We start from the raw sequence: 27,688 nt of genomic DNA, 5'->3' as shown, positions 1-27,688 counted from the left end.
GTGTGTAAATCCCTATATAGTGTATAAATCCCTATATAGTGTTTAAATCCATATATAGTGTATAAATCCCTATAGAGTGTATACATCCCTATATAGTGTATAAATCCCTATATAGTGTATAAATCCCTATATAGTGTATAAATCCCTATATAGTGTATAAATCCCTATAGAGTGTATAAATCCCTATATAGTGTATAAATCCCTATATAGTGTATAAATCCCTATATAGTGTGTAAATCCCTATAGAGTGTGTAAATTCCTATATAGTTTGTAAATTCCTATATAGCGTGTAAATCCCTATAGAGTGTATAAATCCCTATAGAGTGTATAAATCCCTATATAGTGTATAAATCCCTATATAGTGTGTAAATCCCTATATAGTGTATAAATCCCTATAGAGTGTATACATCCCTATATAGTGTATACATCCCTATATAGTGTATAAATCCCTATACAGTGTATAAATCCCTATAGAGTGTATAAATCCCTATATAGTGTATAAATCCCTATATAGTGTATACATCCCTATATAGTGTGTAAATCCCTATATAGTGTGTAAATCCCTATATAGTGTATAAATCCCTATATAGTGTATACATCCCTATATAGTGTGTAAATCCCTATATAGTGTGTAAATCCCTATATAGTGTGTAAATCCCTATATAGTGTATAAATCCCTATATAGTGTATAAATCCCTATATAGTGTATAAATCCCTATATAGTGTGTAAATCCCTATAGAGTGTGTAAATTCCTATATAGTTTGTAAATTCCTATATAGCGTGTAAATCCCTATAGAGTGTATAAATCCCTATAGAGTGTATAAATCCCTATATAGTGTATAAATCCCTATATAGTGTGTAAATCCCTATATAGTGTATAAATCCCTATAGAGTGTATACATCCCTATATAGTGTATACATCCCTATATAGTGTATAAATCCCTATACAGTGTATAAATCCCTATAGAGTGTATAAATCCCTATATAGTGTATAAATCCCTATATAGTGTATACATCCCTATATAGTGTGTAAATCCCTATATAGTGTGTAAATCCCTATATAGTGTGTAAATCCCTATATAGTGTATAAATCCCTATATAGTGTATAAATCCCTATATAGTGTGCAAATCCCTATATAGTGTATAAATCCCTATATAGTGTATAAATCGCTATATAGTGTATGATTCCCTATATAGTGTATGAATCCCTATATAGAGTATGCATCCCTATATAGTGTATAAATCCCTATATAGTGTATAAATCCCTATATAGTGTGTAAATCCCTATATAGTATATAAATCCCTATATAGTGTATAAATCCCTATATAGTGTGTAAATTCCTATATAGTGTGTAAATTCCTATATAGCGTGTAAATCCCTATAGCGTGTATAAATCCCTATAGAGTATATAAATCCCTATATAGTGTATAAATCCCTATATAGTGTGTAAATCCCTATATAGTGTATAAATCCCTATATAGTGTGTAAATCCATATATAGTGTATAAATCCCTATTGAGTGTATACATCCCTATATAGTGTATAAATCCCTATATAGTGTATAAATCCCTATATAGTGTGTAAATCCCTATATAGTGTATAAATCCCTATAGAGTGTATACATCCCTATATAGTGTATACATCCCTATATAGTGTATAAATCCCTATACAGTGTATAAATCCCTATAGAGTGTATAAATCCCTATATAGTGTATAAATCCCTATATAGTGTATACATCCCTATATAGTGTGTAAATCCCTATATAGTGTGTAAATCCCTATATAGTGTGTAAATCCCTATATAGTGTATAAATCCCTATAGAGTGTATAAATCCCTATATAGTGTATAAATCCCTATATAGTGTGTAAATCCCTATATAGTGTATAAATCCCTATATAGTGTGCAAATCCCTATATAGTGTATAAATCCCTATATAGTGTATAAATCGCTATATAGTGTATGATTCCCTATATAGTGTATGAATCCCTATATAGAGTATGCATCCCTATATAGTGTATAAATCCCTATATAGTGTATAAATCCCTATATAGTGTGTAAATCCCTATATAGTATATAAATCCCTATATAGTGTATAAATCCCTATATAGTGTGTAAATTCCTATATAGTGTGTAAATTCCTATATAGCGTGTAAATCCCTATAGCGTGTATAAATCCCTATAGAGTATATAAATCCCTATATAGTGTATAAATCCCTATATAGTGTGTAAATCCCTATATAGTGTATAAATCCCTATATAGTGTGTAAATCCATATATAGTGTATAAATCCCTATAGAGTGTATACATCCCTATATAGTGTATAAATCCCTATATAGTGTATAAATCCCTATATAGTGTATAAATCCCTATATAGTGTATAAATCCCTATAGAGTGTATAAATCCCTATATAGTGTATAAATCCCTATATAGTGTATAAATCCCTATATAGTGTATAAATCCCTATATCGTGTGTAAATCCCTATAGAGTGTGTAAATTCCTATATAGTGTGTAAATTCCTATATAGCGTGTAAATCCCTATAGAGTGTATAAATCCCTATAGAGTGTATAAATCCCTATATAGTGTATAAATCCCTATATAGTGTGTAAATCCCTATATAGTGTATAAATCCCTATAGAGTGTATACATCCCTATATAGTGTATACATCCCTATATAGTGTATAAATCCCTATACAGTGTATAAATCCCTATAGAGTGTATAAATCCCTATATAGTGTATAAATCCCTATATAGTGTATAAATCCCTATATAGTGTGTAAATCCCTATATAGTGTGTAAATCCCTATATAGTGTATAAATCCCTATATAGTGTGCAAATCCCTATATAGTGTATAAATCGCTATATAGTGTATGATTCCCTATATAGTGTATGAATCCCTATATAGAGTATGCATCCCTATATAGTGTATAAATCCCTATATAGTGTGTAAATCCCTATATAGTATATAAATCCCTATATAGTGTATAAATCCCTATATAGTGTGTAAATTCCTATATAGTGTGTAAATTCCTATATAGCATGTAAATCCCTATAGCGTGTATAAATCCCTATAGAGTATATAAATCCCTATATAGTGTATAAATCCCTATATAGTGTGTAAATCCCTATATAGTGTATAAATCCCTATGTAGTGTGTAAATCCATATATAGTGTATAAATCCCTATAGAGTGTATACATCCCTATATAGTGTATAAATCCCTATATAGTGTATAAATCCCTATATAGTGTATAAATCCCTATAGAGTGTATAAATCCCTATATAGTGTATAAATCCCTATATAGTGTATAAATCCCTATATAGTGTGTAAATCCCTATAGAGTGTGTAAATTCCTATATAGTGTGTAAATTCCTATATAGCGTGTAAATCCCTATAGAGTGTATAAATCCCTATAGAGTGTATAAATCCCTATATAGTGTATAAATCCCTATATAGTGTGTAAATCCCTCTATAGTGTATAAATCCCTATAGAGTGTATACATCCCTATATAGTGTATAAATCCCTATACAGTGTATAAATCCCTATAGAGTGTATAAATCCCTATATAGTGTATAAATCCCTATATAGTGTGTAAATCCCTATATAGTGTGTAAATCCCTATATAGTGTGTAAATCCCTATATAGTGTATAAATCCCTATAGAGTTTATAAATCCCTATATAGTGTATAAATCCCTATATAGTGTGTAAATCCCTATATAGTGTATAAATCCCTATATAGTGTGCAAATCCCTATATAGTGTATAAATCCCTATATAGTGTAAAAATCCCTATATAGTGTATAAATCCTTATAGAGTGTATAAATCCCTATAGAGTGTATAAATCCCTATAGAGTGTATAAATCCCTATATAGTGTATAAATCCCTATATAGTGTATAAATCCCTATATAGTGTGTAAATCCCTAACCACCTCCGTCTTACAGAGACTGTTTATCATGCAGCCTCCTCTGTCTGACAGAGACTGGACTCTGTTTATCATGCAGCCTCCTCTGTCTTACAGAGACTGGACTCTGTTTATCATGCATCCTTGCGCTTTATTACAAATGCCAAGTCCCTCACCCACCATTGCACATTGTACCAAGTGGTAGGTTGGACGTCAATTTATACATGTAGAAAGATACATTTGTATGTGTTCATCAAGAAAGCCCTGTTGGGTAAACTCCCTCTTTACCTCTGTAGTCTGGTCTCCTTCACCACCAGCAGTTACCATACCAGGTCTGCTAGGTGGTTGCTACTTAAAGTCCCCAGGACATTCACAGTATTAGGCAAGACTGCCTTCTCTTGTGCACCAGAGGCATGGAATAGTCAATAATCCCTGCTTCATCTAGATATGTTAGTGCCCCTGAATGAATTTAAAATATTGACGTGAGACTCTGTTACAGAGGAGTGTTGATGCTTTATTTAGGCTGGATCATGTATTGATTGTTGTATGTTTTAATTCTGTCATGTATTGATTGTTGTATGTTTTAATTCTGTCATGTATTGATTGTTGTATGTTTTAATTCTGTCATGTATTGATTGTTGTATGTTTTAATTCTGTCATGTATTGATTGTTGTATGTTTTAATTCTGTCATGTATTGATTGTTGTATGTTTTAATTCTGTCATGTATTGATTGTTGTATGTTTTAATTCTGTCATGTATTGATTGTTGTATGTTTTAATTCTGTCATGTATTGATTGTTGTATGTTTTAATTCTGTCATGTATTGATTGTTGTATGTTTTAATTCTGTCATGTATTGATTGTTGTATGTTTTAATTCTGTCATGTATTGATTGTTGTATATTTTAATTCTGTCATGTATTGATTGTTGTATGTTTTAATTCTGTCATGTATTGATTGTTGTATGTTTTAATTCTGTCATGTATTGATTGTTACTGCCTTCTTGGCCAGGTCTCACTTGAAAAAGAGACTCTTTTCCAGGTTAAATAAAGTATAGAATGTATAAATCCCTATATATAGAATGTATAAATCCCTATATAGAATGTATAAATCCCTATATAGAATGTATAAATCCCTATATAGAATGTATAAATCCCTATATATAGAATGTATAAATCCCTATATATAGAATGTATAAATCCCTATATAGAATGTATAAATCCCTATATAGAATGTATAAATCCCTATATAGAATGTATAAATCCCTATATATAGAATGTATAAATCCCTATATAGAGAATGTATAAATCCCTATATAGAATGTATAAATCCCTATATATAGAATTTATAAATCCCTATATAGAATGTATAAATCCCTATATAGAATGTATAAATCCCTATATAGAATGTATAAATCCCTATATAGTGTATAAATCCCTATATAGTGTGTAAATCCATATATAGTGTATAAATCCCTATAGAGTGTATACATCCCTATATAGTGTATAAATCCCTATATAGTGTATAAATCCCTATATAGTGTATAAATCCCTATATAGTGTATAAATCCCTATAGAGTGTATAAATCCCTATATAGTGTATAAATCCCTATATAGTGTATAAATCCCTATATAGTGTATAAATCCCTATATCGTGTGTAAATCCCTATAGAGTGTGTAAATTCCTATATAGTGTGTAAATTCCTATATAGCGTGTAAATCCCTATAGAGTGTATAAATCCCTATAGAGTGTATAAATCCCTATATAGTGTATAAATCCCTATATAGTGTGTAAATCCCTATATAGTGTATAAATCCCTATAGAGTGTATACATCCCTATATAGTGTATACATCCCTATATAGTGTATAAATCCCTATACAGTGTATAAATCCCTATAGAGTGTATAAATCCCTATATAGTGTATAAATCCCTATATAGTGTATAAATCCCTATATAGTGTGTAAATCCCTATATAGTGTGTAAATCCCTATATAGTGTATAAATCCCTATATAGTGTGCAAATCCCTATATAGTGTATAAATCGCTATATAGTGTATGATTCCCTATATAGTGTATGAATCCCTATATAGAGTATGCATCCCTATATAGTGTATAAATCCCTATATAGTGTGTAAATCCCTATATAGTATATAAATCCCTATATAGTGTATAAATCCCTATATAGTGTGTAAATTCCTATATAGTGTGTAAATTCCTATATAGCGTGTAAATCCCTATAGCGTGTATAAATCCCTATAGAGTATATAAATCCCTATATAGTGTATAAATCCCTATATAGTGTGTAAATCCCTATATAGTGTATAAATCCCTATGTAGTGTGTAAATCCATATATAGTGTATAAATCCCTATAGAGTGTATACATCCCTATATAGTGTATAAATCCCTATATAGTGTGCAAATCCCTATATAGTGTATAAATCGCTATATAGTGTATGATTCCCTATATAGTGTATGAATCCCTATATAGAGTATGCATCCCTATATAGTGTATAAATCCCTATATAGTGTGTAAATCCCTATATAGTATATAAATCCCTATATAGTGTATAAATCCCTATATAGTGTGTAAATTCCTATATAGTGTGTAAATTCCTATATAGCGTGTAAATCCCTATAGCGTGTATAAATCCCTATAGAGTATATAAATCCCTATATAGTGTATAAATCCCTATATAGTGTGTAAATCCCTATATAGTGTATAAATCCCTATGTAGTGTGTAAATCCATATATAGTGTATAAATCCCTATAGAGTGTATACATCCCTATATAGTGTATAAATCCCTATATAGTGTATAAATCCCTATATAGTGTATAAATCCCTATAGAGTGTATAAATCCCTATATAGTGTATAAATCCCTATATAGTGTATAAATCCCTATATAGTGTGTAAATCCCTATAGAGTGTGTAAATTCCTATATAGTGTGTAAATTCCTATATAGCGTGTAAATCCCTATAGAGTGTATAAATCCCTATAGAGTGTATAAATCCCTATATAGTGTATAAATCCCTATATAGTGTGTAAATCCCTCTATAGTGTATAAATCCCTATAGAGTGTATACATCCCTATATAGTGTATAAATCCCTATACAGTGTATAAATCCCTATAGAGTGTATAAATCCCTATATAGTGTATAAATCCCTATATAGTGTGTAAATCCCTATATAGTGTGTAAATCCCTATATAGTGTGTAAATCCCTATATAGTGTATAAATCCCTATAGAGTTTATAAATCCCTATATAGTGTATAAATCCCTATATAGTGTGTAAATCCCTATATAGTGTATAAATCCCTATATAGTGTGCAAATCCCTATATAGTGTATAAATCCCTATATAGTGTAAAAATCCCTATATAGTGTATAAATCCTTATAGAGTGTATAAATCCCTATAGAGTGTATAAATCCCTATAGAGTGTATAAATCCCTATATAGTGTATAAATCCCTATATAGTGTATAAATCCCTATATAGTGTGTAAATCCCTAACCACCTCCGTCTTACAGAGACTGTTTATCATGCAGCCTCCTCTGTCTGACAGAGACTGGACTCTGTTTATCATGCAGCCTCCTCTGTCTTACAGAGACTGGACTCTGTTTATCATGCATCCTTGCGCTTTATTACAAATGCCAAGTCCCTCACCCACCATTGCACATTGTACCAAGTGGTAGGTTGGACGTCAATTTATACATGTAGAAAGATACATTTGTATGTGTTCATCAAGAAAGCCCTGTTGGGTAAACTCCCTCTTTACCTCTGTAGTCTGGTCTCCTTCACCACCAGCAGTTACCATACCAGGTCTGCTAGGTGGTTGCTACTTAAAGTCCCCAGGACATTCACAGTATTAGGCAAGACTGCCTTCTCTTGTGCACCAGAGGCATGGAATAGTCAATAATCCCTGCTTCATCTAGATATGTTAGTGCCCCTGAATGAATTTAAAATATTGACGTGAGACTCTGTTACAGAGGAGTGTTGATGCTTTATTTAGGCTGGATCATGTATTGATTGTTGTATGTTTTAATTCTGTCATGTATTGATTGTTGTATGTTTTAATTCTGTCATGTATTGATTGTTGTATGTTTTAATTCTGTCATGTATTGATTGTTGTATGTTTTAATTCTGTCATGTATTGATTGTTGTATGTTTTAATTCTGTCATGTATTGATTGTTGTATGTTTTAATTCTGTCATGTATTGATTGTTGTATGTTTTAATTCTGTCATGTATTGATTGTTGTATGTTTTAATTCTGTCATGTATTGATTGTTGTATGTTTTAATTCTGTCATGTATTGATTGTTGTATGTTTTAATTCTGTCATGTATTGATTGTTGTATGTTTTAATTCTGTCATGTATTGATTGTTGTATGTTTTAATTCTGTCATGTATTGATTGTTGTATGTTTTAATTCTGTCATGTATTGATTGTTGTATGTTTTAATTCTGTCATGTATTGATTGTTGTATGTTTTAATTCTGTCATGTATTGATTGTTGTATGTTTTAATTCTGTCATGTATTGATTGTTGTATGTTTTAATTCTGTCATGTATTGATTGTTGTATGTTTTAATTCTGTCATGTATTGATTGTTGTATATTTTAATTCTGTCATGTATTGATTGTTGTATGTTTTAATTCTGTCATGTATTGATTGTTGTATGTTTTAATTCTGTCATGTATTGATTGTTACTGCCTTCTTGGCCAGGTCTCACTTGAAAAAGAGACTCTTTTCCAGGTTAAATAAAGTATAGAATGTATAAATCCCTATATATAGAATGTATAAATCCCTATATAGAATGTATAAATCCCTATATAGAATGTATAAATCCCTATATAGAATGTATAAATCCCTATATATAGAATGTATAAATCCCTATATATAGAATGTATAAATCCCTATATATAGAATGTATAAATCCCTATATAGAATGTATAAATCCCTATATAGAATGTATAAATCCCTATATAGAATGTATAAATCCCTATATAGAATGTATAAATCCCTATATAGAATGTATAAATCCCTATATAGAATGTATAAATCCCTATATAGAATGTATAAATCCCTATATAGAATGTATAAATCCCTATATAGAATGTATAAATCCCTATATAGAATGTATAAATCCCTATATAGAATGTATAAATCCCTATATAGAATGTATAAATCCCTATATAGAATGTATAAATCCCTATATATAGAATGTATAAATCCCTATATAGAATGTATAAATCCCTATATAGAATGTATAAATCCCTATATAGAATGTATAAATCCCTATATAGAATGTATAAATCCCTATATATAGAATGTATAAATCCCTATATAGAATGTATAAATCCCTATATAGAATGTATAAATCCCTATATATAGAATGTATAAATCCCTATATAGAGAATGTATAAATCCCTATATAGAATGTATAAATCCCTATATATAGAATGTATAATTATACACAGGCAGTTAGAAAAGCCAAGGCTAGCTTTTTCAAGCAGAAATTTGCTTCTTGCAACACTAACTCAAAAAAGTTCTGGGACACTGTAAAGTCCATGGAGAATAAGAACACCTCCTCCCAGCTGCCCACTACACTGAAGATAGGAAACACTGTCACCACTGATAAATCCACCATAATTGAACATTTCAATAAGCATTTTTCTACTGCTGGCCATGCTTTCCACCTGGCTACTCCTACCCCTGTCAACAGCACTGCACCCCCAACAGCAACTCGCCCAAGCCTTCCCCATTTCTCCTTCTCCCAAATCCATTCAGCTGATGTTCTGAAAGAGCTGCAAAATCTGGACCCCTACAAATCAGCCGGGCTAGACAATCTGGACCCTTTCTTTCTAAAATTATCTGCCGAAATTGTTGCCACCCCTATTACTAGCCTGTTCAACCTCTCTTTCGTGTCGTCTGAGATTCCCAAAGATTGGAAAGCAGCTGTGGTCATCCCCCTCTTCAAAGGGGGGGACACTCTTGACCCAAACTGCTACAGACCTATATCTATCCTACCATGCCTTTCTAAGGTCTTCGAAAGCCAAGTCAACAAACAGATTACCGACCATTTCGAATCTCACCATACCTTCTCTGCTATGCAATCTGGTTTCAGAGCTGGTCATGGGTGCACCTCAGCCACGCTCAAGGTCCTAAACGATATCTTAACCGCCATCGATAAGAAACATTACTGTGCAGCCGTATTCATTGATCTGGCCAAGGCTTTCGACTCTGTCAATCACCACATCCTCATCGGCAGACTCAACAGCCTTGGTTTCTCAAATGATTGCCTCGCCTGGTTCACCAACTACTTCTCTGATAGAGTTCAGTGTGTCAAATCGGAGGGTCTGTTGTCCGGACCTCTGGCAGTCTCTATGGGGGTGCCACAGGGTTCAATTCTTGGACCGACTCTCTTCTCTGTATACATCAATGAGGTCGCTCTTGCTGCTGGTGAGTCTCTGATCCACCTCTACGCAGACGACACCATTCTGTATACTTCCGGCCCTTCTTTGGACACTGTGTTTACAACCCTCCAGGCAAGCTTCAATGCCATACAACTCTCCTTCCGTGGCCTCCAATTGCTCTTAAATACAAGTAAAACTAAATGCATGCTCTTCAACCGATCGCTACCTGCACCTACCCGCCTGTCCAACATCACTACTCTGGACGGCTCTGACTTAGAATACGTGGACAACTACAAATACTTAGGTGTCTGGTTAGGCTGTAAACTCTCCTTCCAGACCCATATCAAACATCTCCAATCCAAAGTTAAATCTAGAATTGGCTTCCTATTTCGCAACAAAGCATCCTTCACTCATGCTGCCAAACATACCCTTGTAAAACTGACCATCCTACCAATCCTCGACTTTGGCGATGTCATTTACAAAATAGCCTCCAATACCCTACTCAACAAATTGGATGCAGTCTATCACAGTGCAATCCGTTTTGTCACCAAAGCCCCATATACTACCCACCATTGCGACCTGTACGCTCTCGTTGGCTGGCCCTCGCTTCATACTCGTCGCCAAACCCACTGGCTCCATGTCATCTACAAGACCCTGCTAGGTAAAGTCCCCCCTTATCTCAGCTCGCTGGTCACCATAGCATCTCCCACCTGTAGCACACGCTCCAGCAGGTATATCTCTCTAGTCACCCCCAAAACCAATTCTTTCTTTGGCCGCCTCTCTTTCCAGTTCTCTGCTGCCAATGACTGGAACGAACTACAAAAATCTCTGAAACTGGAAACACTTATCTCCCTCACTAGCTTTAAGCACCAACTGTCAGAGCAGCTCACAGATTACTGCACCTGTACATAGCCCACCTATAATTTAGCCCAAACAACTACCTCTTTCCCAACTGTATTTAATTTATTTATTTATTTTGCTCCTTTGCACCCCATTATTTTTATTTCTACTTTGCACATTCTTCCATTGCAAAACTACCATTCCAGTGTTTTACTTGCTATATTGTATTTACCTTGCCACCATGGCCTTTTTTTGCCTTTACCTCCCTTATCTCACCTCATTTGCTCACATCGTATATAGACTTGTTTATACTGTATTATTGACTGTATGTTTGTTTTACTCCATGTGTAACTCTGTGTCGTTGTATCTGTCGAACTGCTTTGCTTTATCTTGGCCAGGTCGCAATTGTAAATGAGAACTTGTTCTCAACTTGCCTACCTGGTTAAATAAAGGTAAAATAAATAAAATAAATAAATATATAGAATGTATAAATCCCTATAAATAGAATGTATAAATCCCTATATAGAATGTATACATTCCTATATATAGAATGTATAAATCCCTATATAGAATGTATACATTCCTATATATAGAATGTATAAATCCCTATATAGAATGTATAAATCCCTATATAGAATGTATAAATCCCTATATAGAATGTATAAATCCCTATATAGAATGTATAAATCCCTATATAGAATGTATAAATCCCTATATATAGAATGTATAAATCCCTATATATAGAATGTACAAATCCCTATATAGAATGTATAAATCCCTATATAGAATGTATAAATCCCTATATATAGAATGTATAAATCCCTATATAGAATGTATAAATCCCTATATACAGAATGTATAAATCCCTATATAGAATGTATAAATCCCTATATAGAATGTATAAATCCCTATATTGAATGTATAAATCCCTATATAGAATGTATAAATCCCTATATAGAATGTATACATCGCTATATATAGAATGTATAAATCCCTATATATAGAATGTATAAATCCCTATATATAGAATGTATAAATCCCTATATATAGAATGTATAAATCCCTATATAGAATGTAGAAATCCCTATATATAGAATGTATAAATCCCTATATATAGAATGTATAAATCCCTATATAGAATGTATAAATCCCTATATATAGAATGTATAAATCCCTATATAGAATGTATAAATCCCTATATAGAATGTATAAATCCCTATATAGAATGTATAAATCCCTATATAGAATATTTAAATCCTATGTATTATCCCAACACAGTTTGACATTGGCATCCCAGCCATGACTCAGTGCTGTAACCAGCTGGACAGTTGCTACGACACCTGTGGCTCCAACAAGTACCGCTGTGACTCCAAGTACCGCTGGTGTCTCCACGCTATCTGCTCTGACCTGAAGAAAAGCTTGGGGTTCGTGTCAAAGGTCAAAGGTGAGTTACTGTAGCCACGGGAGTATATACTCTCCTCCGCTCACTGACGTAGGCACTCACTCTCTTGAGCCAGCATGTTGGAAAAATCTGCCGTTCTGCCCTTGAGCAAGGCAGTTGACCCCCGACAACAATTGCTACCCGGCAGCCGATGACGTGGACGTCGATTAAGGCAGCCCCCCCCCACCACACACCTCTCTGATTCAGACACATTTCAGTTGAATTCATTCAGTTATACAACTGACTAGGTTTCCCCACGTCAGAAATCAGCTCAATGTAACGGATGATTCCATAGACTCTAACCACTTCTGGGAAAATTGGAAAACGCTAAACAAACAAACAACATGAATAGTTATCTATCCAAAATGGAGATGTATGGATAAACCACTTCTCCAATCTTTTTGGCTCTATAACAAAGAACAAACAGCAAAAACCTGAACATGATCAAATACAGATCTCTCTCTCATCATAGCCCCTCTCACTCACTCTCAATTCAATTCAAACGTATGTTAACATTGCCAAAGCAAGTGAAGTAGATAATATACAAAAGTTAAATCAACAATAAAAATGAACAGTAAACATTACACTCCAAAAGAATAAAGACATTTCAAATGTCATATTATGTCTATATACAGTGTTGTAACAATGTGCAAATAGCTATTAAAAGTACAAAAGGGAAAATAATCTCTCTCAACCTTCTGTATCTCTCCCCCCCTCCGCTCAGCTTGTGAGACCGTAGCAGATGCTCTGTACAACACTGTGTGGACGCTGGGCTGCAGATCCTTCATGAACAGCCAGAGGGAAGCATGTTACTGTGAGGGAGAGGAGAGGGACGAGCTGTAGAGGACCAGGCTGGGACACAACACAACACTACTCAACACGAGAGAAAGCTGGGAGGAGAGGGACGAGCTATAGAGGACCAGGCTGGGACACAACACAACACTACTCAACACGAGAGAAAGCTGGGAGGAGAGGGACGAGCTATAGAGGACCAGGCTGGGACACAACACAACACTACTCAACACGAGAGAAAGCTGGGAGGAGAGGGACGCGCTATAGAGGACATGCAGGACAATATCCTCTTGTGAGAATCATCAATGGAAAGGGTGCTTGGAACTCAACATGGATTCATACAGTGGGACTTCACACCGCACAAATTAGAATATTACTTTATTATTAACTTAGAAAATATAACCATTTTTCTATTACCACATGAAAACACGACAGAGGCTTTACGCTTGATGAGGAAAGCCCTAACAAGACTTTACCAATGAGTTAATAGTGGTTATTATGTAGAATAAAAAATACTAACCCGAATGTAGCGTCGTGTCACACTGTCTTTATCTAACTTCTACCTATTTCTATTTTCTGAAACTTGACAGCGGATATTTATATTCCAAGTATATTTTCAGGAAAAGACTATGACTCCATTTAACATATTATTGTGTTATTATTTTATTAACATTACCTCAAACCCCCAAAAACAAAATCCTGATAGAGAACAGACCTTTCAGGCAGCATCATATCCCACATAAGAATACAAACTGTACCTGCTAACTGGGGCAATTTGATGTGCACTTTGTATGAAAACAAGCCCATGTCCCAAACGGCAACCTATTCCCTACAAAGTGCACTACTTTTGACCACGGCATCATGAGGCTCTGGTCGAAAGTAGTGCACTTTGTAGGGAATAGGGTGTCATTAGGGACGCACTCCCGAAATAACCTAGTCTAACACAACACAAACACCAGTTAGTTGGACCTGTGCTGTTACTGACAGGCTACTTCCACAGCGCACAAATAAGTGTTATGTTGCACTGTATGTTATTATGTGTGTTGAGGTCCATTGACTGATGGGGAATATCAGGCTTTTTTGGTGTTATTTTTCTATGAATAAATGAATAACTAATTATACAATGTTGATGTGATAAGTTCACTTAAGGTACTGTAGGTACAGTAGTGGTATACAGTAGTGGTATACTGTAGTGGTATACAGTGGAGGTATAGAGTAGGGGTATACAGTAGTGGTATAGAGTGGTGGTATACAGTAGTGGTATACTGTAGAGGTATAGAGTGGTGGTATACTGTAGTGGTATACAGTAGTGGTATACTGTAGTGGTATACAGTGGTGGTATACAGTAGTGGTATAGAGTGGTGGTATACAGTAGTGGTATACTGTAGTGGTATAGAGTAGGCGTATACAGTAGTGGTAAAGAGTGGTGGTATACTGTAGTGGTGTACAGAGTGGTGGTATACAGTAGTGGTATAGAGTGGTGGTATAGAGTGGTGGTATACAGTAGTGGTATAGAGTGGTGGTATACTGTAGTGGTATAGAGTGGTGGTATACTGTAGTGGTATACTGTAGTGGTATAGAGTGGTGGTATACTGTAGTGGTATACAGTAGTGGTATACTGTAGTGGTATAGAGTAGTGGTATGTAGTGGTATGCAGTAGTGGTATACAGTGGTGGTATACTGTAGTGGTATACAGTAGTGGTATAGAGTAGTGGGTATAGAGTAGTGGTATAGAGTAGTGGTATAGAGTGGTGGTATACAGTGGTGATTTCTAGTCATGATACACCACATGTTTTCAGTTAATACTCATCAGGGTTTTTCAATGAGCTCCTCCTGGTGTCAGTCGTTCTGCTCTCTTTATCAACCTGGGGTGTCAGTCGTTCTGCTCTCTTTATCAACCTGGGGTGTCAGTCGTTCTGCTCTCTTTATTAACCCGGGGTGTCAGTCGTTCTGCTCTCTATCAACCTGGGGTGTCAGTCGTTCTGCTCTCTTTATTAACCCGGGGTGTCAGTCGTTCTGCTCTCTTTATTAACCTGGGGTGTCAGTCGTTCTGCTCTCTTGTCAAGCCAAACACGACAACTCTATAAGAAGTTGGCAAGAGAGCATAAACAGACTGGCAGTCAGGCTAGCTCTCCATACATCGGTTATATACTGTAAATTACACTGTTTGTCTATGGATATTACATATGTTCTTACTACACTTACACTGCATTCTGAAAGTATTCAGACCCCTTGACTTTTTTCACATTTTGTTATGTTACAGCATTATTCTAACATGTATTAAATTGTTTATTTCCCCTCATCAATTCACACACAATAATGACATCACAATACCCCATAATGACATCACAATACCCCATAATGACATCACAATACCCCATAAAAAAAAGCAAAAACAGGTTTAGAATGTATTTTTATTTATTTTTATACACAGAAATATCAGATTTACAAATTCAGACCCTTTCCTCAGTACTTTCTTGAAGCACCTTTGGCACCTTTGTCTTCTTGGGTATGATGCTACGAGCTTGGCACACCTTTTTTGGGGGAGTTTATCCCATTCTTCTTCACAGATCCTCTCAAGCTCTGTCAGGTTGGATGGGGAGTGTCGCTGCACAGCTATTTTCAGATTTCTCCAGAGATGTTCGATCTGGTTCAAGTCCGGGCTCTGGCTGGGCCACTCAAGGACATTCAGAGACTTGTCCCGAAGCCACTCCTGCGTTGTCTAGGCTGTGTGCTTAGGGTCGTTGTCCTGTTGGAAGGTGAACCTTCACCCCAATCTGAGGTCCTGAGCAAGTTTTCATTAAGGATATCTCTGTACTTTGCTCCGTTCATCTTTCCCTCGATCCTGACTAGTCTCCCATTCCCTGCCACTGAAAAGCATCCCCACAGCATGATGCTGTCACCACCATGCTTCACCGTAGGGATGGTGCCAGGTTTCCTCCAGACGTCACACTTGGCATTCAGGCCAAAGAGTCTAATCTTGGTTTCATCAGATCAGAGAATCTTGTTTCTCATCTCATCTGAGACCTTTAGGTGCCTTTAGGCAAACTTCAAGTGGGCTGTTATGTGCCTTTTACTGAGGAGTGGATTCCATTTGGCCACTATCATAAAGGCCTGATTGGTGGAGTACTGCAGTGGAAGATTCTCCCATCTCCACAGAGAAACTCTGGAGCTCTGTCAGAGTGACCATCAGGTTCTCGGTCACCTCCCTGACCAAGGCCCTTCTCCCCCGATTGCTCAGTTTGGCCGGGCGGCCAGCTCTAGGAAGAGTCTTGATGGTTCCAAACTTTTTACATTTAATAATAATGGAGGCCACTGTGTTCTTGGAGAACTTCAATTCTGCAGAAATGTTTTGGTACCCTTCCCCAGATCTGTGCCTCGACACAATCCTGTCTAGGAGTGCTACTGACAATTCCTCATCGCTTGGTTTTTGCACTATCAACTGTGGGACCTTATATAGACAGGTGTGTGCCTTTCCAAATAATTTACCACAGGTGGACTCCAAGTTGTAGAAAAATCTTAAGGATGATCAATGGAAACAGGATGCACCTGAGCTCAAAGTCGAGTCTCATAGCAAAGGGGCTGAATATTGATGTAAATAAGGTATTTCTGTTTTTATTATTAATACATTTGCAAAAAAATGTCTAAAAACCTGTTTTTGTTTTGTCATTATGAGGTATTGTGTGTAGATTGATGATGAAAAAAGGGATTTTAATACATTTTAGAATAAGGCTGCAACGTAACAAAATGTGGAAAAAGTGAAAGACACTGGTATAAACCAGTACATTGGCATGAAATAAATCTACATTTTCTAACCTTTATATTTAACTAGGCAAGTCAGGCATCTACGTACAGGCATGGCCTGTAAACAAGTCATCAGGCTTGAGAAACGCATCTTGCAAAACTCACTGACCTAGTTTAGGATCTGTCATCTTGTAGTACGACTGACAAATTGCAAACCCCAGCTCCTCAAGCCTTTCAAACGATTTCTAATAGAACTGCCAATCACTTTAATGTGTGAGGAGATTGTGCTCGAGGGCCAAGTGGCTAAGATATAGGAATGTGTTTCAATTGGCACCCTATTCCCCTATGGGCTCTGATCAAATACAGTGCACTATATAGGAAATAGAGTGCGATTTGGAACGTAAGCATATATATATATATATATTGATGTGCTGTATTTACTAGGGAGACTGACATAAGGGAGTTAGAGGATACAGTGCATTACTGAGGGATGTGTGGCCTGGCCTACATCAATGACTGAAAGTCAGGACTTGATTTGACTAATTGATTTGGTTTAACCAGGAGAGTCTCTGATGGTTCTCTTGACCTTCTGAGTCGTGTAAGTGGTCATGGTAAATTAGTGACAGGTGGATGTCATCATGTCCTTTCCGACTGAACCACGAGGCCCCTCAAACTCAACTCTGGACCTAGATGCCAGTTCCACTGCTTTCCCCCATAGTGCCCCTCTAATCGGGGACTGATTTAGAACTGGGACACCAAGTGGGTGATTCCCCTCTAATCGGGGACTGATTTAGAACTGGGACACCAGGTGGGTGATTCCCCTCTAATCGGGGACTGATTTAGAACTGGGACACCAGGTGGGTGATTCCCCTCTAATCGGGGACTGATTTAGAACTGGGACACCAAGTGGGGAAAATTAATGATCAGGTAGAACAGACAACCAGCAGACTCCGGAGCTGTGTGGGTCCTCACACAGAGCATTATTGATTCTGCAGCGCTTCACTCTATGGCCTGGTGGTGGTGGTTGTGGTGGTGGTGGTGGTGGGGGCCTGGTGGTGGTGGCCTGGGGGTGGTGGCCTGGTGGTGGTGGCCTGGGGGTGGTGGCCTGGTGGTGGTGGCCTGGGGGTGGTGGTGGTGGTGGTGGTGGTGGGGGCCTGGTGGTGGTGGCCTGGGGGTGGTGGCCTGGTGGTGGTGGCCTGGTGGTGGTGGCCTGGGGGTGGTGGTGGTGGTGGTGGCCTGGTGGTGGTGGCCTGGGGGTGGTGGTGGTGGTGGTGGCCTGGTGGTGGGGGCCTGGTGGTCGTGGCCTGGGGGTGGTGGTGGTGGCGGTGGCCTGGTGGTGGTGGTGGCCTGGGGGTGGTGGTGGTGGTAGTCTGGTGGTGGTGGTGGTGGTGGTGGTGGTGGTAGTCTGGTGGTGGTGGTGGTGGTGGTGGTAGTCTGGTGGTGGTGGTGGCCTGGTGGTGGTGGTGGTGGTGGTAGTCTGGTGGTGGTGGTGGTGGTGGTGGTAGTCTGGTGGTGGTGGTGGTAGTCTGGTGGTGGTGGTAGTCTGGTGGTGGTGGTGGTGGTGGTAGTCTGGTGGTGGTGGTGGTGGTGGTGGTAGTCTGGTGGTGGTGGTGGCCTGGTGGTGGTGGTGGTGGTGGTGGCCTGGTGGTGGTGGTGGTGGCCTGGTGGTGGTGGTGGTGGTGGTGGTGGTGGCCTGGTGGTGGTGGTGGTGGTGGTGGCCTGGTGGTGGTGGTGGCCTGGTGGTGGTGGTGGTAGTCTGGTAGTGGTGGTAGTCTGGTGGTGGTGGTGGTGGTAGTCTGGTGGTGGCCTGGTGGTGGTGGTGGTGGTGGTAGTCTGGTGGTGGTGGTGGTAGTCTGGTGGTGGTGGTGGTGGTGGTAGTCTGGTGGTGGTGGTGGTGGTGGTAGTCTGGTGGTGGTGGCCTGGTGGTGGTGGTGGTAGTCTGGTGGTGGTGGTGGTGGTGGTGGTGGTGGTGGTGGTAGTCTGGTGGTGGTGGTGGTGGTGGTGGTGGTGGTCTGGTGGTGGTGGCCTAGTGGTGGTGGTGGTGGTGGTAGTCTGGTGGTGGTGGTGGTAGTCTGGTGGTGGTGGTGGTAGTCTGGTGGTGGTGGTGGTGGTGGTGGTGGTGGCCTGGTGGTGGTGGTAGTCTGGTGGTGGTGGTGGTGGTGGTGGTGGTGGTGGTGGTGGTGGTAGTCTGGTGGTGGTGGTAGTCTGGTGGTGGTGGTGGTGGTGGTAGTCTGGTGGTGGTGGTGGTGGTGGTAGTCTGGTGGTGGTGGTGGTGGTAGTCTGGTGGTGGTGGTGGTGGTGGTGGTGGTGGTGGTCTGGTGGTCTGGTGGTGGTGGTGGTGGTAGTCTGGTGGTGGTGGTGGTGGTGGTGGTGGTGGTGGTGGTGGTCTGGTGGTGGTGGCCTGGTGGTGGCCTGGTGGTGGCCTGGTGGTGGTGGCCTGGTGGTGGCGGTGGCCTGGTGGTGGTGGTGGCCTGGTGGTGGCCTGGTGGTGGCCTGGTGGTGGTCTGGTGGTGGTTATGGTGGTGGCGGCGGTGGTCTGATGTCTCAGTCGGGCAGAATGTGTATGGGTCCTCCACTCAGGAGACAATGCTGGTCATGCTCCTACAATATCTATCTCTATATCTATTGTATCTATTTCTATGTTTGCAGTGGTGCAGTGGTGAGAGATGGCCTGAAGGTGGTATGGAGGTGCCACGGCGGTCTGATGTCTCAGTCTGGCAAGATGCGTATGGGTCCTCCACTCAGCACGTGATGCTGGTCCCAGTCCTCCTGTTCCTCCCCAGTCCTCCACAGTTCCCGACGAAGACGCCCTCTACAACCCTGAGAACAGCGGGAGTCTCCTGCCCCACACACCAACACACGACAGTGCAGGAACACCTCCTGTTGACACACACACAGATAGACACGTGGATACGCACGTAGATACAGAACATAGACACGTACACACATATACTGAACTGGCCAGCTGGCTCCCGGGGTGTCTGTTCTTACTGACCTTGTTGTCCTTGCCAACAAACTTGAAGACAGGAACCTGGTAGTGTTTGGATAGCTGGTCCTTAGCAGAGTACTGGCGCACCATTTCATCTGAGATACACCTAAACACACATTATAGGGTTAGAGAGGAGGAGAGAAGAGGAAATAGGGGAGAGAGGGGAGGAGGGAGAGAGGAGGGGAAGTGGGGAGAGAAGAGGAGAGGGGGAGGAGGGAAGGGAGAAGGGGAGGAGCGAGAGAGGAGGGGTAGGGGAGGCGGGAGAGAGGAGGGAAGTGGGGAGAGAAGAGGAGGAGGGAGAGGAGGAAGGGAGGAGAGGAAGGGGAGAAAGAAAAGAAGTGGAGGAGGGGGAGGGCAGGAGGGTAGGAGGGAGAGAGGCGGGGAGGAGGGAGAGAGGAGGGGAGGGGAGCAGGGGAAAAGGGAGAGAGGAGGGGAGAGAAGAGGAGGAGGGATAGGAGGGGGGTGAGGGGAGGTGAGGAGAGAAGATGAGGTGGTGAGGAGAGAGAGAGGAGGGGCAGTGTGGAGAGAAGAGGAGTAAGGAAGGAGGGAGAGAAGGGGAGTAAGGAAGGAGGGAGAGAAGGGGAGGAGGGAGAGGGAGAGACGAGTGGAAGTGGGGAGAGAAGAGGAGGGAGAGGAGGAAGGGAGGAGGGGAAGGGGAGAAAGAAGAGAAGTGGAGGAGGGGGAGGGGAGGAGGGTATGAGGGAGAGGGGAGGAGGGTAGGAGGGAGAGAGGCGGGGAAGGGGAGGAGGGAGAGTGGAGGGGAAGGGGAGGAGGGAGAGTGGAGGGGAGAGAAGAGGAGGAGGGATAGGAGGGGGAGGTGAGGGGAGGTGAGGAGAGAAGATGAGGTGGTGAGGAGAGCGAGAGGAGGGGCAGTGTGGAGAGAAGAGGAGTAAGGAAGGAGGGAGAGAAGGGGAGGAGGGAGAGGGAGAGAGGAGGGGAAGTGGGGAGAGAAGAGGAGTAGGGGAGGAGGGAGAGAGCAGGGGAAGTGGGGATAGAAGAGGAGAAGGGAATGAGGGGAGGTGGGGAGAGAAGAAGAGAAGGGGAGGAGGAGAGGGGCACAATGAGGGCAGGATATTATAGGAGGAGATGATAGTTATGCTGACAACCCATACCCTGTTTTAACAAGCTACTCCGTCTTAACACAATACCCACTGACCCATACCCTGTATTAACAAGCTACTCCATCTTAACACAATACCCACTGACCCATACCCTGTTTTAACAAGCTACTCCGTCTTAACACAATACCCACTGACCCATACCCTGTCTTAACAAGCTACTCCATCACTGTTAGCTATAGCTGCCTTTATAAATGGCACCCTATTCCCTATGGGCCCTGGTCAATAGTAGTGCACTATATAGGGAATAGGGTGCCATTTGGGATGCAGGGGACTGTTTGTAAAGACATAGCTAGTGAGTGACCTCACTTTGTCAGCCAATCATGATCTTCTCTTAACAGCCCAAATGGCACCCTATTCCCTACGGGCCCTGGTCTAAAGTAGTGCACTATATAGGGAATAGGGCCCTGGTCTAAAGTAGTGCACTATATAGGGAATAGGGCCCTGGTCTAAAGTAGTGCACTATATAGGGAATAGGGCTATGGTCTAAAGTAGTGCACTATATAGGGAATAGGGCCCTGGTCTAAAGTAGTGCACTATATAGGGAATATGGCTCTGGTCTAAAGTAGTGCACTATATAGGGAATAGGGCCCTGGTCTAAAGTAGTGCACTATATAGGGAATAGGGCCCTGGTCTAAAGTAGTGCACTATATAGGGAATAGGGTGCCATTTGGGACGCAATCTCTGTGAAGTATGGAGGTGTTTTGTTGGAAACATTTTATAGATAGTCCTGATAGAGCAGTGTGTGTGTGTGTGTGTCTCTGTCTGTCTGTCTGTCTGTCTGTCTGTCTGTACCAGTTGTATTTTTGTTGGCATTGTCGGATCCATTGACTTTGGAGTAAACACCACTGTCCCCACTCTCGTCCTCCCGTCATGCTGATACAGTATATAATGTACATGGTAGTATAGTACCCACCCGTCTTTGATGAGGTAGTATTTGAGAGCCTGGTCTGCCTTGGCGCTGGGGGTGGCAAAGCAGCTCTCCACCAGAGCTGACAAACCCTCCACCTATAGTAAGTCAAGCACAAGTCAAATTTGTAAAGTGAGTAAACTTAAAGTAAAGTACAACATACCAAAATTTGACACATAAAAAGAGCTTATTAAAAGCCTCACCCGAACGGAAATCTTAAATTGTCCAATAAATGTATCAGTCAACAAAGTATGATCCACGAGCGAACAAAAACAGAAGATCTTTATTGATCCGTGATATGGAGACAACAGAGATGTGGTCACACTGGTTGAGTCCCAAATGACACCCTATTCCCTATATAGTGCACTACTTTAGACCAGGGCCCTATGGCACCCTATTCCCTATATAGTGCACTATATACACTCTTAGAAAAAAGAATATTTCCAAAAGGGGTTCTAAAGGGTTCTTGAAAGGGTTTTCCTATGGGGACAGCCGATGAACCCTTTTAGTTTCTAGATATAACCTATTTTTTCCTAAGAGTGTAGGGCTTTGGTTAACAGTAGTGCACTACATAGGGTGCCATTTGGGATTCAGTACAGTACCTTCTCCCTGGGTTCCACCCCGAAGAACAGTGAGTCGTGGAGGCGTAGTTGGGGTGGAGCCCGGTAGGGCTCAGAGAACTCAGCACTCTTAAACAGCTCCAGAGAGAAGGGGAACAGGCCCTGGGAGTGGCCTGCTAGCTCTAAGGCGGAGCTACGGAGACTGGCCTGGGATGAGAGAGAGAGAAATTAAATTTCAACTTATTTTAAAAATGCAATTTAAAGTCGCTCAAGCAACCTTTATAAAAAAAAACAGAACGAAATAGATAAAATCAAACAAATAAAATAAATAAAACAATGAAAAAGGGATAATGATAATAAAATTGATGAATAAAATAGCAAGCTAAAAGGTGGGTTTCCAAACATAATTTAAAGGAAAACCAATAGTTTTATTCCATATTTTGTTTGTTGGACTTTTATTTTGAATGTTGGACTTTTATTTTGAATGTTGGACTTTTATTTTGAATGTTGGACTTTTATTTTGAATGTTGGACTTTTATTTTGAAATAACTGAGTTTAAGAGGAAGTACTAAAAAGAAGCATTCAATCACCCTCTTACCTGGTAACCGTCGGAGACCTCGTAGTGTCGTGGGAATTCACAGGTGACAGGTAACAGCAGTTTGGAGGTCCTGACAATCATATCCCGGTTACTACCGGACCACGGTCCTGGGCTGGACTTCGGAAGACCCGTCACTAAATTGGTACCCACTATCTTGTCGTCTGTCACCTGGGATGGGAATCAATCAATCATTTACTCCTGAGGAGGTGAACTATTGCACCCAAAACATGTATAACCACTGTGATTACTAGTTTGACCCTGCTGGTCATCTATGAACGGTTGAACATTTTGAAGAACGATCTGGCCTAAATGCCTGTACTCTTAATTTCCACCGGCACAGCCAGAAGAGGACTGGCCCACCCCTCAGAGCCTGGCTCCTCTCCAAGTTTCTTCCTAGGTTCCCTGCCTTTCTAGGGAGTTTTTCCTAGCCACCGTGCTTCTACATCTGCATTGCTTGCTGTTTGGGGGTTTTAGGCTGGCTTTCTGTGCAGCACTTTGTGACAACTGTTGATGTAAAAAGGGCTTTATAAAATACATTTGATGGAATCAATGGGATGGAATCAACATCCAACATTTTAAGGCCGTAAATCAAATCCGAGTTTACCCCTCTTACTGCTTGTCTTTCACTTCAGTAGTGTTGTTTCCCAATTACACTACGTGATGTCATGAAAACAATACAAGTAACTCTGTCTGTGGTCCATTGGTTCCGGTCCCCTGTCAGCTCTGAAATTTGACTGACAACCTCCGGGTACTGGCCTGTAGAATCAGTCAAGACCAATTCATCCAGAGTGGCAGGCGACACATAGAAGGTAGGTCCTCAACTAGAGGGCCGCAGGTCCTGAAGCTGAACCTAGGGTCTAGGATGTAGGGGCTAGGGTCTAGGATGTAGGGGCTAGGGTCTAGGATGTAGGGGCTAGGGTCTAGGATATAGGGTCTAGGATGTAGGGGCTAGGGGCTAGGGTCTAGGATGTAGGGGCTAGGGTCTAGGATGTAGGGGCTAGCGTCTAGGATGTAGGGGCTAGCGTCTAGGATGTAGGGGCTAGGGTCTAGGATGTAGGGGCTAGGGTCTAGGATGTAGGGGCTAGGGGCTAGGGGCTAGGATGTAGGGGCTAGGGGCTAGGATGTAGGGGCTAGGGTCTAGGATGTAGGGGCTAGGGTCTAGGATGTAGGGGCTAGGGTCTAGGATGTAGGGGCTAGGGTGTAGGATGTAGGGGCTAAGGTGTAGGATGTAGGGGCTAGGGTGTAGGATGTAGGGGCTAGGGTCTAGGGTCTAGGATGTAGGGGCTAGGATGTAGGGGCTAGGGTGTAGGATGTAAGAGCTAGGGTCTGGTCTAGTGTGTAAGGGCTAGGGTGTAGGATGTAGGGGCTAGGGTGTAAGGGCTAGGGTGTAGGATGTAGGATGTAGGATGTAGGGTCTAGGGTCTAGGCATGGGGCTAGTGTCTAAGCTAGGGTGAAGGGGCTAGGGTATAAGGGATAGGGGCTAGGCTAGGGTGTAGGGGCTAGGGTATAAGGGATAGGGGCTAGGCTAGGGTGCATAGGCTAGGGGCTAGGGTGTAAGCTAGTGGTGTAAGGGCTAGGGTCTAAGCTAGGATGTAGGGGCTAGGGTCTAAGCTAGAGTGTAAAGGCTAGGGGCTAGGGGCTAGGCTGGGGTCTAAGGGCTAGAGACTAGGGTCTAAGCTAGAGTGTAAGGGCTAGGGGCTAAGCTAGGGTGTAAGGGCTAGGGGCTAAGATAGGGTGAAGGGGCTAGGGTGTAGGGTCTAGGCTACGGTGTAGTGCTAGTATCTAAGGTGTAGGGGCTAGGGTGTAGGGGATAGGGTGTAGGGAGGCTAGGGTTAGGGCCTAGGGTGTAGAGGCTATGGAGTAGAGGCTAGGGTGTAAGGGTTAGGGGCTAGAGGCTAGGGTGTAAGGGTTAGGGGCTAGGGTGTAAGGGTTAGGGGCTAGGGTGTAGAGGCTAGGGTTAGGGGCTAGGGTGTAGGGGCTAGGGTGTAGGGGCTAGCGTGTAGAGGCTAGCGTGTAGGGACCAGAGGCTAGGGTGTAGGGGCAAGGATCTAGGCTAGGGTGAAGGCGCTATGGTGTAAAGGCTAAGGTGTAGATGCTTGGGTTTAAAGGCTACGGTGTAGGGGATAGGGTGTATGCATTTCTCTATGGCTGGCCATGCTTTCCTCCTGGCTACCCCAACCCCGGCCAACAGCTCTGCACCCCTCTCAGCTACTTGCCCGAGCTTCCCCAGCTTCTCCTTCACCCAAATCCAGATCGCAGATGTTCTGAAAGAGCTGAAAAACCTGGACCAGTACAAATCAGCTGGGCTAGACAATCTGGACCCTCTTTCTGAAACTATCTGCCGCCATTGTTACAACTCCTATTACTAGTCTGTTTAATCTCTCTTTTGTATCGTCTGAGATCCCCAAAGATTGGAAAGCTGCCGCGGTCATCCCCCTCTTCAAAGGGGGTGACACTCTAGACCCAAACTGTTACAGACCTCTACCCTGCCCTGCCCTGCCCTGCCTCTAGACCCAAACTGTTACAGACCTCTATCCATCCTGCCCTGCCTATCTAAAGTCTTCGAAAACAAAGTTAATAAACAGATCACTGAGCATTTCGAGTCCCACCGTACCTTCTCCGCTGTGCAATCCGGCTTCCGAGCTGGTCAAAGGGTGCACCTCAGCCACGCTCAAGGTACTAAACAATATCATAACCGCCATCGATAAAAGACAGTACTGTACAGCCGTATTCATCGACCTGGCCAAGGCTTTCGACTCTGTCAATCACCTTATTCTTATCGGCAGAATCAATAGCCTTGGTTTCTCATATGACTGCCTCACTTGGTTCACCAACAATTTCTCAGAGTTCAGTGTGTAAAATCGGAGGGCCTGTTGTCCGGACCTCTGGCAGTCTCTATGGGGGTGTCACAGGGTTCAATTCTCGGGCCGACTCTTTTCTTTATATACATCAATGATGTCGCTCTTGCTGCAGGTGATTCCCTGATCCACTTCTACGCAGACAACACCATTCTGTATACATCTGGCCCTTCTGTGGACACTGTGTTAACTAACCTCCAAACGAGCTTCAATGCCATATAACACTCCTTCTGTGGCCTCCAACTGCTCTTAAACGCTAGCAAAACCAAAAGCATGCTTTTCAATCATTCGCTGCCCGCACCAGCCCACCCATCCAGCATCACTACTCTGGACGGTTCTGACGTAGAATACGTGGACAACTACAAATACCTAGGTGTCTGGTTAGACTGTAAACTCTCCTTTCAGACTCATATCAAACATCTCCAATCCAAAATCAAATCTAGAATCGGCTTTCTATTTCGCAACAAAGCCTCCTTCACTCATGCCGCCAAACATACCCTAGTAAAACTGACCGATCCTCGACTTCGGCAATGTCATCTACAAAATAGCTTCTAATACTCTACTCAGCAAATTGGATGCAGTCTATCACAGTGCCATCCGTTTAGTTACCAAAGCACCTTATACCACCCACCACTGCGACCTGTATGCTGTAGTCGGCTGGCCCTCGCTACATATTCGCCGCTAGACCCACTGGCTCCAGGTCATCTGTAAGTCTATGCTGGGTAAAGCAGCTCCGCCTTATCTCAGCTCACTGGTCACCATAGCAACACCCACCCATAGCACGCGCTCCAGCCGGTATATCTCACTGGTCATTCCCAAAGCCAACACCTCCTTTGGTCACCTTACCTTCCAGTTCTCTGCTGCCAGTGACTGGAACGAATTGAAAAAAATCGCTGAAGCTGGAGACTTACATTTCCCTCACTAACTTTAAGCATCAGCTGTCAGAGCAGCTAACAGATCGCTGCAGCTGTACATAGTCCATCTGTAAATAGCACACTCAATCTACCTACCTCATCCCCATATTGTTATTATTTACTTCGCTGCTCTTTTGCACACCAGTATCACTACTTACACATCATCATCATCTGCTCATCTATCACTCCAGTGTTAATCTGCTAAATTGTAATTACTTTGCTACTATGGCCTATTTTTTGCCTTACCTCCTCACGCCATTTGCACACACTGTATATAGACTTTCTTTTTTTCTATTGTGTTATTGACTGTACGCTTGTTTATTCCATGTGTAACTCTGTGTTGTTGTTGTTTCTGTCGCACTGCTTTGCTTTATCTTGGCCAGGTCGCAGTTGTAAATGAGAACTTGTCCTCAACCGACCTACCTGGTTAAATAAAGGTGAAATAAATTAAAAAATAAATATGGACTAGGGGCTAAGGTATAGGGGCTCGGGGCTAGTGTCAAGGCTAGATTCTAGGGGCTAGGGTAGGGGCTAGATTCTAGGGGCTAGGGTAGGGGCTAGATTCTAGGGGATAGGGTAGGGGCTAGATTCTAGGGGATAGGGTA

General features: G+C 41.2%; 2 protein-coding genes across 3 annotated transcripts in view; one reads left to right on the top strand and one right to left on the bottom strand.

The window, feature by feature from the left end:
- The window catches only part of LOC139367809 (uncharacterized), a 16,415-nt gene extending 2,126 nt beyond the window's left edge, over positions 1–14,289 (top strand). Inside the window, exons 3-4 of the mRNA XM_071106147.1 lie at positions 12,428–12,602; positions 13,324–14,289. Of these exons, the coding sequence (XP_070962248.1) occupies positions 12,428–12,602; positions 13,324–13,442 (294 nt within the window). The 3' untranslated portion in view covers positions 13,443–14,289. The remainder of the gene's footprint in view (positions 1–12,427; positions 12,603–13,323) is intronic.
- A 4,066-nt stretch (positions 14,290–18,355) lies between these two features.
- Positions 18,356–27,688, bottom strand: part of LOC139367413 (oncoprotein-induced transcript 3 protein-like) — a 29,596-nt gene continuing 20,263 nt past the window's right edge. Inside the window, exons 8-13 of one of the 2 annotated variants that reach the window (XM_071105618.1) lie at positions 23,311–23,478; positions 22,755–22,919; positions 22,159–22,250; positions 20,131–20,230; positions 19,663–20,015; positions 18,356–18,385 (exon numbers count right to left, since the gene is read on the bottom strand). In XM_071105618.1, the coding sequence (XP_070961719.1) occupies positions 19,845–20,015; positions 20,131–20,230; positions 22,159–22,250; positions 22,755–22,919; positions 23,311–23,478 (696 nt within the window). In that variant the 3' untranslated portion in view covers positions 18,356–18,385; positions 19,663–19,844. Of the gene's footprint in view, positions 18,386–19,593; positions 19,618–19,662; positions 20,016–20,130; positions 20,231–22,158; positions 22,251–22,754; positions 22,920–23,310; positions 23,479–27,688 lie in introns of those variants that run through there. The other variant, XM_071105619.1, reaches the window with a different exon arrangement.

The sequence above is a fragment of the Oncorhynchus clarkii genome, chromosome 16 (genome assembly GCF_045791955.1).
Source record: "Oncorhynchus clarkii lewisi isolate Uvic-CL-2024 chromosome 16, UVic_Ocla_1.0, whole genome shotgun sequence".
Lineage (NCBI taxonomy): Eukaryota > Metazoa > Chordata > Actinopteri > Salmoniformes > Salmonidae > Oncorhynchus > Oncorhynchus clarkii.
Note: the sequence above shows the minus strand (reverse complement) of the source record. Positions and strands in the feature narration are given on the sequence as shown.